General features: G+C 50.8%; 1 protein-coding gene and 1 long non-coding RNA gene across 9 annotated transcripts in view; one reads left to right on the top strand and one right to left on the bottom strand.

Moving 5' to 3' along the window:
• Positions 1–627: 627 nt before the first annotated feature.
• The window catches only part of LOC116540661, a 23815-nt gene continuing 12233 nt past the window's right edge, over positions 628–12209 (top strand). The window contains exon 1 of the long non-coding RNA XR_004264537.1: positions 628–714. This is a non-coding gene — a long non-coding RNA (uncharacterized LOC116540661). The remainder of the gene's footprint in view (positions 715–12209) is intronic.
• RUBCN (rubicon autophagy regulator) overlaps positions 1951–12209 on the bottom strand; it is a 78207-nt gene continuing 67948 nt past the window's right edge. For all 8 annotated transcript variants that reach the window (XM_032264244.1, XM_032264242.1, XM_032264237.1 and 5 more), the window contains 9 exons: positions 9678–9738; positions 8876–9008; positions 8130–8275; positions 7147–7211; positions 6436–6674; positions 5848–5909; positions 5245–5398; positions 3278–3371; positions 1951–3122 (listed from right to left, as the gene is read on the bottom strand). In XM_032264244.1, the coding sequence (XP_032120135.1) occupies positions 2944–3122; positions 3278–3371; positions 5245–5398; positions 5848–5909; positions 6436–6674; positions 7147–7211; positions 8130–8275; positions 8876–9008; positions 9678–9738 (1133 nt within the window). In that variant the 3' untranslated portion in view covers positions 1951–2943. The remainder of the gene's footprint in view (positions 3123–3277; positions 3372–5244; positions 5399–5847; positions 5910–6435; positions 6675–7146; positions 7212–8129; positions 8276–8875; positions 9009–9677; positions 9739–12209) is intronic.

Consider the following 12209-nt stretch of genomic DNA (forward strand, 5'->3'; position numbering starts at 1 on the left):
ACACAATACCCTTTCTTGACAGTCAAGGCAGGCTAACAAAGGACAGAATTTCATTTCCTTAGTTTATTAAAGATGACATGAACCGTCAGGCTGTGCACGAACTCCGGCACATGGAAGCCCCATTCAGAGCACGGGCTGTACACACAGAGCGTCTCTGCTGAGATTCGCGCTGTTTACGTTAATTCAACAAAAGCTCCAAATCCTTGGCAGAGAATGTCAAAAACAGCCTCATTTAAGCGGAAAATATTTGTCTTCCACTCTTCTGCTATGTCTCGAATCTTGTCTCCACCTGGTAATCAACTTTTTTTTCTTTTCCTTTACTTACAAAAAGAACACTACCCTCCCACTTCGTTTAGAAGGGATTCTCTTCAGTGCATTCAAAGCTTCTCCCCGCAACAGCAGGGGATTTTCAGATACTGGTAAGTTGCAAAGTGCTTCCCAAACATCCCACCCTCTACCCACCTTCCCCGACTCTCGAATAATAAATAGGCATTTGGACGGTGATGACAGCACAGTGTCAGTCACGAACACAGACACACAGTCTAAAGGAGTGCGGTTGAGGGAGAAAAACTAGTGACAGGTCAGGAGCATCTAAGACCCAGCGTTGAGTTCAGCTTCAGAAACTCAGCACTTCCATCCTCGATCCTGCGCTGACGTGAACCAGGCAGGACAAGACAGTCCGTGTCTCCTCCAGCACAAGGACCAAAACTGGAAGTAGAGCTCACACCTTTATAAGCCCCTGCGTCTGAACCTGGGGCCGAACCCCTAGGGAAACGTGAGTTCTGTGGGGTCATTCTTAAAGCTCCCTGAAGGACACGGGCCTTCTAGTCAGCCCTTCAACACTGCTGGGACTTGGCTTTTAGAGCCCCACTATGGACTGAAGGGAGAAGAGCCTCAAGGTCTTCTAGCCCAAAGAGGCTTTCAGATCCCAAACCTGAGGCAGAGGAACCAAGAGCACAGGCCAGTTCCACGTTCCCCCTGCGCTGGGGGAGCCTCCGTCGTTCCCTGTGAGATTCCTTATTACCTCCAGCTCAGGCGCTCATCAGCTTCCACCAACCACATGCAACTTTCTGTTCAGCTTCCAGGGGCAGCACATACACCCATTTTTTCCCTGCCAGCAAGCAACTATGAGAAGACAGGTATATGGGAAGAAGTCAACCCCAGAACAAAAATGCTGCAGGCTTTAGTTCACAGAGCTGCCAGCCCTTGGAGAAGCAACTCTGACCAGTGTTTTCACAGAGGTTAGAAACAGCTGTATCAACTTGAAGAGCACCACAAACACATACACGGTCCCACCTAAAGACTTCAACCATCAAAACACACATGAAAAGTGGGAGGAGGAAGTACACTAAAATTGGAAATATGAAATGGACGACTGAACATATAAATATCACCAGGCTAGAGAAAGAGTTAAGTGCACAGGGCAGGCGCAGTGGCTCAGGCCTGTAATCCCAGCATGACGGGAGGCTGAGGCAGGCGGATCACCTGAAGTCAGGAATTCAAGACCAGCGTGACCAACATGGAGAAACTCTGTCTCTCCTAAAAATACAAAATTAGCCGGGTGGGGTGGTGCATGCCTGTGATCCCAGCTACTCGGGAGGCTGAGGCAGGAGAATCGCTTGAACTCGGGAGGCGGAGGTTGCAGTAAGCCTCCTGAGATTGTGCCACTGCACTCCAGCCTGGGCAACAAGAGCAAAACTCTGTCTCCTAAAAAAAAAAAAAAAAAAAAAAAGAGTTAAGTGCATAATTGGCATAAAGGCTCTTGTTTATCCCGAGAACACAGGAACATTCACACTCACATCCGCAAATGGTCACGTTCTGCAACACCACTAACAGCAGGAAGCTTTTCTCCAACTTTGACAAGAGAAGTTAAGGCAAGACAGACTCGGCCGCCAGGGAAGGGCCCAGCTCTGCCGCAGGAAGGGAAGGGAAAATGCAGTCGGGTTGTACTTTTACTCAGAACCACAACGACCATCTAACAAAGGACACAGTCGTCAGGGACACGTGAACAAGACAGTGGGTGGGGCTTCTGTCTTCACCTTAGGGTGGCATCAGGGACCCGCCTGAGCTCAAAGATCATACCTGCACCAAAGAGCCAGTGAGTAAGAGAGACCTGAACCCTGAAGAGGGGCCAACAGCTCCTCTAGCTGAGTCAGCGCTCCCGAAGCAAGGGCTGTCGCCTCACATACGCCTGTGGCATACGAAGACAAATCGGCCTGGCCAAAGCAGCTCTGTTCTTTGCTTCAGGCTCAGCAGGGTAGATGAAGAAAGTCAGTCTGTCACATCACCTAGGCCTCAACGGTTTCAAACAGGAAATGCCAACAACAGAGGAACATTCACGGCTGCCTCTTTGAGGTCTCTGAGGAGTCTAGGATAGTTAGGACTCTGTTCTATAGCCCCCAAAATACCCGAATAGCAGACAAAATGCCCATGACGTAGTCCCACTCTCTGCCCAGGGCACAGTCTGACTCTCGTCCAGGACAGGGAGAGAGAAGACTCCATCCCCGTTTCAGCAGCAAAGGAGAGGCGCTTGAGAAAGGGCTGGCTCAGAAGCTCCCGAACTCAAAGGAAACCTGGAAATGATACTTGACATGCAGGTAAAACCTGGTCTGGCCCTAGTGGACAAGGTCACAGACGCTGGAAGAACTGGCTCTTGCTTTCTGCTCCTCTGACAGAGGCACTAGAAGCTTCACTTAAGGACCCACATGTCAGTTCTCATGAAAACACCTGGTGCTTACAAATTAGATATCTGTCACCACAGACTGGACCCCATCAACCTTCTAAAGGCTGACCACCCACGGATGTCACACAAGTCATTAAAAAAAAGACGATGATAATTAAAAAAAAAAAAAAAAGCCCCAGGTGGGGCAAGTCCTTCAAAGTGTGGCTCAGTTCTGCAAAATGTCTGACCCTGGCCCCAGACGGAGGCTTCATGTGCGTTCTTCAGGTGGCCTCCAGGACGGTGGCTTCCACGGCCAGTGCTTCCACGGGCTCCTCCTCATAGTCCGACACGTAGGACTCCAGGCTCTGCTTGGCCAGCAACTCCCGCCGGGCCTGCAGCCGCTCACACCGCGGACAGCTTCCAGACCTGAAGCAGACTTTATGGTAACACGCTTTACACTCTACGCAGATTGGGAAGGTGAGAGAGAGAAGGAAACAGTTCGTATTACCACCAGCTGGAAGTCAGCTCTGACACAGCCCCTCTCACCACCAAGGCTTGATGCTCCCCGGGAACCCGGGAGGTGGTGAGTCACCAGTGCCTGGCGCTGGCCCTCACCTTCACAGGTCCGGCACTTGTGCAGCTCAAAGGGAAAGATGATGTCATCCTCATTCTGACAGAACTCACAGATGAAGCCCTTGGCTTGGCAGAGCTGGGGAGGAAGACAGATGGCAAAATGAGGAACTGGCACGGGAGGATGAACACCGAGGTGTGGGGCCAAATATAAACACTGAGTGGCCCACAAGGTTCCGCTGCCCACAGGGAGGAGGCCTGGGCTGGGCTTACAGGCACAAAAGCTAAACGAGGACCAGGGCTGGGTGGCATCAGACAGAGCTTTTTTTTTTGAGATGGAGTTTCCCTCCTGTTGCCCAGGCTGGTGTGCAATGGTGTGATCTTGGCTCACCGCAACCTCCGCCTCCAGGGTTGAAGCGATTTCTCCATGTTAGTCAGGCTGGTCTCAAACTCCCAACCTCAGGTGATCCACCCACCTCAGCCTCCCAAAGTGCTGGGATCACAGGCGTGAGCCACCATGCCCAGCCTAGACAAAGCTTTAAGGAGGAGATCAGACAGTCACAAGCCTGAGACGCCCCCACCAGCAGGTGGCTCTCCATGAGGAGAGGAAAAGGAGGAAGGGGTCGTGCCACAAAGGGCTCCCTAAGTCCACAGTCCCATCTGGGCAATTATTTTATTCTGGAATAGGAACCACAACCAATTAAGACAAAATGTGACGACAGCCAGGCGCGGTGGCTCACGCCTGTAATCCCAGCACTTTGGGAGGCCGAGGCGGGTGGATCACAAGGTCAGGAGATCGAGACCATCCTGGCCAACACGGTGAAACCCCGTGTCTACTAAAAATACAAAAATTAGCTGGGCATGGTGACGCATGCCTGTAATCCCAGCTACTCGGGAGGCTGAGGAATGAGAATTGCTTGGACCCAGGAGGCGAAGGTTGCAGTGAGCCGAGATTGCGCCACTGCACTCCAGTCTGGCGTCTGGCGATGGAGCGAGACTCTGGCTCAAAAAAAAAAAAAAAAAAAAAAAAAGTGAAGACAAGCATGTTCCTCAAAAATAACACCTGGCCTAGAGTCAGGATATAGGGAAGTGTTTCCAATTCCTTCCAGGCATGCAGGGTTCTCTACCTATGCCCCATTTTAAGTTGTAATTCTGGACTGTCACAGGAACATAAACTGGGCAGCCTAAGACAGGAAGATCTAAAAGTGAAATTTCTGCATTTTTGACATGTTGAGTATATCACGACAGTAACAGCAGGCATTTGTGGAATACATAAAGTTTACAAAACGCTGTCACACAAATTACTTCATCAACCCTAAAAAATACTGAGACGTACGTACAATTATTCACCTTAGAGCCAAGAAAATTGAGGCTTACCTCAACGGGACAAAGTATTTCTTTTGGTCACAATGACTGAAAATAACAAACAGCGGCCGAGGGTAGAACCCCACATTCAATTCCAGAGTTCTCCTCTCACATCACGACAATTCTTTTTTTTTTTTTGAGATGGAGTTTTGCTCTTGCTGCCCAGGCACCTGGGCTGGAGTGCAATGGCATGATCTCGGCTCACTGCAGTCTCCACCTCCTGGGTTCAAGTGACTCTCCTGCCTCAGCCTCCTGAGTGGCTGAGATTACAGGTGCCCGCCATCATGCCCAGCTAATTTTTGTATTTTAGTAGAGGTGGGGATTCACCATGTTGGCCAGGCTGGTCTTGAACTCCTGACCTCAGGTGATCCACCCACCTCAGCCTCCCAAAGTGTTGGAATTACAGGCATGAGCCACGGCACTCGGCCGACAATTCTATAGACGTCTGCTCAGTCCTGCCCAGAGCTACCAGGGCGAGAGCCAGTACCAACTCCTCCCCTCACTCCAGGCTAAAGAATAGCAGCCCTTTCCAGTTCCTGTCCCAGTGCTGACCGGCCATTTCAACTCCCTGGAGCTAAGTGACAAGAACCCCAGGTGCATCCCTCACAGCAACGGCCCAGCTGCATGCTGAAGTGAGACTTTCTCACCATGCACCTCTCCACATGGGCGGCCCCCGCCCTGGTGAGCTCAGCAAGCCGGGGCCCCAGCTCCCCCTTCCTGGTTGCAGTCAGGTCATTCAGTGAGTACAGGTGGAGATCCTCTGTCAGATGGCCTGGAACTGTATCAAAGGAATCCAGAAGCCTACAGGGAACGACAGGAGGCAGGCAGGGAGGGAATGAACACTGTGTGACCCATCATACTGGGAAAATCCCTAACCAGAAAAGAGAAAGTAATGCGGGTGGGCACCAATCAGCCAGCCCCGTTCCAGTGTTCCAGGCCACCCCAGCCATTCCACACTACTAGGTGTCTGGATGGCAGAAGTGACTTATGGATAGACTCCTGCAGAGTGATCCATGTGGGATCCAGCCTGCAAAGAGTGGTGGCCTGCCCTGAATAGGATGGCCACAGATTTCCCCTTCCAGAGAGAAGGACACAGACATAGCTACTGATGTGGCTTCTTGTTTACCATTTTGCATTTCTGCAAAATCTCTCTACTCTCCTTCTTTACATAACAAGAGCCACGTGCTGGGACAGGCCCCCTTAGCAGCAGTAACTCAGCCAGAGGACCCTGGCCTCCCCAGAAGACTCACTCTTTAGCCAGTCGGCATGTCTTGAACATGTTCTTCATGTGATACAGCTGGACCCGCAGCAGCTGAAAGGAAGAGGTAGGGGGCAGGCGTGGGAGGGGGATGAGAGAAGAGGAATCAGGTTTTGGAAAGCCCAGTGCCTTTGAGCCCTGGGGGTCTAGATGCTTTGCACGCTGCAGCCAGAGCAACCTGTCCTGCACCCTAACTCGACAACCTGCTTCCAAGTGCTCTCCACGCAGGGAAGGCCCCTCTGCCAGGTCTGTCTGCCCATAACACATAAACAGCCTGGAGCAGATGAGCACTCTCACTGGATATCCTATTCCTCATTCATTCAGGAATGTTTTCCGGGAAGGAAGAGATTCTGCTTTTGCCACCGAGTGCTATTCAGCGCTTCCTAACTGCCACTGCCAGGTCTGAGGCTCCAACCTGACAGACACCTGGGAAACGGGACAAGATTAAGAACACACACAGGGAGGGCATGCACGGTGATAACACGATGGTGGTAATCTTGGGAAGCCCTATAAAACCGGGGGCGGGGGCGCGGGGGAGGAGCACGTGAGCGCTCCGACGGGGCCTTTTCCGAGGTCTTACTCGGACTTGGTTGAGCGGCTTGGCCTTCCTGTAGAGGGCACTGTTTATGTCCTGCACGTTGAAGAGAGGGTCGTTCCAGATCTTGACGAGCAGGTCCTTGGAGAAGTTGCTGACGCAGTATTTGCTGAAGTCCCACTTGCGCAGCACCCGGCTGGGGACGGCCATCTGCGCGTTCTCGTGGCAGCACTGGCAGAAGTACCTGCCCACGTACTCGCAGTACCGCAGTCGCTTGATATAATCTGGAAAACAGGAAAGCCGAAAGGCCAGATGCAACCTTCCCGTCTACAAGCTGGTAAGGTGGCTCTGCTGTTCCCTTCAAAGGGCAGACAGGGACGGCCAGTGGCCTCCAGCAATCTCTGAGTTCCCCAAAGCCAGCGGAAATCCACATAGCGGAGCCTGGAGTTCTGAGCCACCTTGGAGGCCCTGAGGAAATAAAACCAGCCAGGGTTGGTGAGATCCAGCCTCACCAGCCGGCTGGAACTGCCCAGCTTTCCACAGCAGACAGTGCGTCCTGCGCTCCTGGAAGTAACTTCCCTCCGACTGCCAGCACTCTTGCCCGGTATGAACCTGTCCGGTCCACGACATTTCTTTCCCTTTCCCCGCTTCTGCCATGCCACCTCCTGTTCCCACCTTTGACGGGCCACCTCTCCCTACGGTGGGAGAGAATCCAAAGCCTCGGGCGGCAGCATGGTGGGACGGCAAGACACTCACCAGGGTCAGTCCGGATGCCACAGCCTGCACAGCGGTAATTCTGCTTGGCCACAGCAATCTTCCTCCTGAGGAAGGGTAAGGAGAGGGCACTGGCCGACAGCAGCTACGTGAGGCCTTTGAGGCGTGAAGGACTGAGCACATGAACATACAGCTCTAGTTAAGTATGGGAAGAAAGGGGAATAATTCACCTGCTTCAGTTGGACAAAAACGAACCTACTGGAAGAGCTAACTCAATACAGCACAGGATTTAGGTCCAGGCAGTGACTCCCCCAGTAATGAACCACACATTCCGTACAAATGTAAGGAATGAGGCATGGAGAGAGAATGGCAGGAGAAAAAGGCATCCATCCACCTTAAAAAGAGAAGAAAGGCCAGGCACGGTGGCTCACACCTGTAATCCCAGCACTTTGGGAGCCATGGCGGGCAGATCACGAAGTCAGGAGTTCGAGACCAGCCTGGCCAACATGGTGAAACCCCTGTCTCTACTAAAAATACAAAAATTAGCTAGGCATGGTGGCTCACGCCTGTAATCCCAGCTACTTGGGAGGCTGAGGCAGGAGAATCGCTTGAACCAGGGAGTTGGAGGTTGCAGTGAGCTGAGATCACGCCACTGCACTCCAGCCTGGTGACAGAACCAAAATACAACTCCAAACAAAAAAAAAAAAAAAAAAAAAAAGAAGAAAAACCAGCAGGCTCACAAAACTATTGGGAGGAAGGCATTTGGGAATGCCAGCTGGGAGGAAGGCAACAGGTTGGGAATGCCAGCAAAACAAAACCCGCCTGATTTTCAATTAGCTCTAGGAAGGAATGGAGGATCAGGAGTAAGAAACTGAGGACAAAATGGACAATCCTCCTCCTCCGCCTCCAAATGAACAGAACTGCGTGGGAAGGACAGCTGGAGGCAGAGACGAGTGGAAAAAAAGCCCTCACAATCCAAAGAGGACGCATCTGTGCTCCAAAGGGCACAGACACCGGCCACTTACGTTGGGGCTGGATGAACATTAAAAATTATCTGAGGCCGGGGTGGGGCCCACTCCAAGTTGCCGCGAACACGAATGCGCAGCTTGTAGATGTCGGCATGCTGCCCGTCATCCGGTGAGATGGGCAGTGAGTCAGGGATGGGCAGGAGCTGCAGGAGGGAAACAGGGTGAGCTCACGTGAATGGCCCTGGGCCCTCAGCCGCGACAGAGCACAATGAATGACATTCCAGGAACACCACAAGGTAAGGGCTTCAGGGAACCTTGGTCCTCAACATCAGCCAGGAGGTGACAGAGGACTAGAAGTGAGGGCCGTAGGTCCCAAGAAGCAAACAGAAACAGCCTCCCAAGGCAGCGGCCCCAGGGCTGCAGTCGGCCCTGCACCCTCCCAGGACTCTTGGTGTGCCAGGGTGTTTCCTGCCTAAAGACAACTGCAGAGCAAAGAATCCAAGCCATTCACCTTTGTGTAGTATCTCAGAGGTGGCCACAAAGCAAGACGTCTACCTCTGAGTCCAGCAAGGAGTCATGTAAGGACAGCGAAGGAGCTGCCATCTCCTGCTCTGACAAGAGCTAGGGAAAACAGGCAAACAAGCATCCGCCCGTCTGTTAATTCACTTGACCCGTTTGTAATGAGTGGCTTCCATGAGTAAGGAAGGGAACACAAGCTCATTCCAGACTGGGCATGTGTGACAATGGAAAACAAGGTCAGAAAGGCTACGGCTCCCGGGTAGGAAGAAGGGCTGAGGGCCTACCTTCTGAGGGGCATCATGCTCCGGGACAAGCCACTCCAGCTCCGAGGCAGCTGGAAGCTGCATCCCCTCGAACTGCTTCAGGAGCCCCATGGCCACCGCCTCAGCAGAGGTGGAGTGCAGGAAGCTGTGGGAGCTGGAAAGGAGACAGTCAAGGGCGGCTGAACACGGAGAGGACAGGCAGCGGGCGCCTTCCCTCCACGATCTCATCCCCTGCGCAGCAACGTCTCCGGCACCGCAGCCTGCTCACCATCTTCCCACGTGGGCAGTGAAAAGTCCCTAAACTCACAGTCCCAAGACTCAGTTCAAGCCCCGCCTCCTGTCACTACGTGGCGTGGCTAGTGAAGGACTCCCACCCACTTTCTCTGAACTTCAGCTCCTCTAATAGCAAAATGGAGACGACAATGCCTGTTTACAAAATAAAGTGAGGAAAACTGCTTTGTGGACTAAAAAGCTATTTTTCCTCCCAAACGAGCTACTGCTTCCCCTGGTTGGGTCTATGGTATAGAACCCAACCCATCTGATGTCATCACCAAAAATCATCAGCACTGCTCTCTTTTGGGACCTTCTGGAGCCTCCGGTTATGATGAGAGTCAGCAGAGAAGGAGCCTCCACGAGAGCCCATCCCACTGGCGCCAAAGAGCTGCTGCTCTCTTCCCGTGGGCGTGCCACCATCAGCAGCCCTTCCTGTTAGCCTGGCCTCCTCTGGCATTTGGATGGCTCTGCCCATCCATATGCCAAGAACTGGGTTTGTTTCCCTACATATCCTAAGGTTTTCTTTCTTCTTTTTTTAAAAAGTACTCACAAGGACTGGGAGGAAATGAAGGGTTTGCTGCTTGAGGCTGCGTTCCTCCCGATGTCGGCGTCTAAATGGAAACCAGAGATAAGGGGAGGGTGAGTAGACAGGAAGTGCGTCAGGGATAACGGAATCCACTACAAGGTACTGCCAGCTAAGCACTCAGGGTAGCAGCTAGGCGCCACAGTCTACGCCGGATAAAGGAGCAAGTGAAGCTCTAAACACAGGTTATAATTTGCCTCTATCCAAATCAATACCAGGGTGAATTAGTAACACTATGCATAGCACTTAGAAGGTCAGGTGTTACAAACCCAGGCAGAAAGACGAGCTCAGCTTCGGTGTAAAACAGTGAACGAGAAGAGGTGTACCCTAAGGCACACAGGGACACCACCCCTCGCAAGCACAAACACAAACATGACTCAAACCTCTCCCACCGCCTGGCTCTTATGTAAGATTTAGTGCCTAACACAGAACTTGGATCACAGAGGTTACTCATTAAATATGCGTGAAATTGGAACTCTGCTTCTAACGTCTCACCACTGTTGCCATCACCCCTGAATGTCAGAAGTGTTCTACAGCCTTGAAAAAGCTTCATGGAAGAAAACGGACTTCTCTATAGCTTTGCAACTCTGGCGATACCTGGTTACCAACACATTTTGACAGATGGTCAACACAATCTGAGGCATAACTCTACAGGAAAGTGGCTGGCTTTCCCACAACGGATTCAGAAGAGGGTTTCTAGTAATGATATTCCTGAACCTCCAGAGACCTCATCTACCCAAATACTTTTGATGGAGGGGAATGTGAAATACAGCAGTTATGTTCAAGCAAGGCAGACACAGCCTATCCAAGTCATGAAAACAAGACTGTTCTGATAAATACTCTCCCACTTCCTTCGCTGCCCAGTGAAAAGACCTTTATTTCCTAATTAAGCCTACACAATGATCAATCCACTATGTCTGAGCACGCAAGAGAACACTAATCTTATATGACATCACTCTGCACTTGGCCATGAGCAGCTTTATTGTTCCTCACATTTCCTCTGTATGTAGATTTCTGTATGAACAACTAGATTATAAAATCACCCTATCAGGAAATAAGATTGTGTCTAATTCTTCTCTTGGCTCTAACAGGGCCCATATACAAGCATATACTCAAATAATAGTGTTGACAAACTAATGTCTTCAAAGCTACACATAGGAGTAAGGTAACAGAAGTAAAATCTGTTTATTTCATATGTTCTGTAAGCACAGGAAAACAAGACAATGACACATTTCTGCTGGTGATCAACAGCCTATTTAACAACAAAGATGTTCATGTATACCATGTTTTCTGTCTGAATTTGTGCCACCAAAATCCAGATCCCAGTGCACTGCTAGCTGTCTTATTTCTAGCTAGTTAGTGCTACTGGAGAAAAAAAAGCAGTACAGACAACATTAGGCCCGACATTCACAGACTGCTTGGTTTTACAACATTTATCTGGGTAACGCTTACACTGCCAAGGATGCGCAGAAGCCTTGCCTTGCCCTAGTGTCTTTCAGAGTGCTTTGTACATAAAGGTTTTCTGAAAATACTTTCTAAATAAATTATTAATTGGCTAAAAGCAATTAACAGCTATGTCAAATTCCATCCTGTTTGGGAGTAACAAAAAAGAAAAAATGGGAGAAAATCTTAGATATCCCCGAATAAGGAGCTAACCAATTTTCTTACTTTAGTACCAGCCTATTAAAGAAAATACTACATACCAGCAAGAACAAGTAGGTGATAATTCACAGTTTCTAAGGAAACCACTGCCTTCATAAAACTATTTAGCAGTTCTTTATTCTCGCAGAGAAGAAAACTTTTTTTCTTCTTTGAGAGAAAAAAAATCATTCTCTCTTTAGAAAACACAATTGAAGCTGGGCACGGTGGCTCATGCCTGTAATCCCAGCACTTTGGGAGGCCGAGGCGGGCGGATCACGAGGTCAGGAGTTCAAGACCAGCCTAGCCAACACGGCAAAACCCTGTCTCTACTAAAAACACAAAAATTATATGCCACCACCAGGCATGGTGGCGGGCGCCTGTAATCCCAGGTACTCAGGAGGCTGAGGCAGGAGAATCACTTGAACCTGGGAGGTGGAGGTAGCAGTGAGCTGAGATTGTGCCATTGCACTCCAGCCTGGGTGACCAGAGCAAGACTCTGTCTCAAAAAAAAAAAAAAAAAGAAAAAGAAAATACAAATTGAGTAACACCATATCATGTTCCTTCTTTTTCACTAGAGGTAAAGTGAGATCAGAGGTACATGCAGGGACTTCCTAGCCCATCATGAATAATTCCAAGAGTGTGGAGGGACCACACAACTTTGGAGGCAACGCTCTTATCCCAGAGTGTAGGGGAAGAAGCACACCTGAATCAAGGGGGCCATGACCTCTGACCCCAGCAGAATGCCACACAGCTCTGTGGGTCCCGGGCCTGTGACCCCGGCCGAGTGCCACACAGCCCTGTGGGTCCCGGGCCTGTGACCCCGGCCGAGTGCCACACAGCCCTGTGGGTCCCGGGCCT

The sequence above is a fragment of the Sapajus apella genome, unplaced genomic scaffold (assembly GCF_009761245.1).
Source record: "Sapajus apella isolate SASKATOON/1434 unplaced genomic scaffold, GSC_monkey_1.0 scaffold143, whole genome shotgun sequence".
Classification (NCBI taxonomy): Eukaryota; Metazoa; Chordata; class Mammalia; order Primates; family Cebidae; genus Sapajus; species Sapajus apella.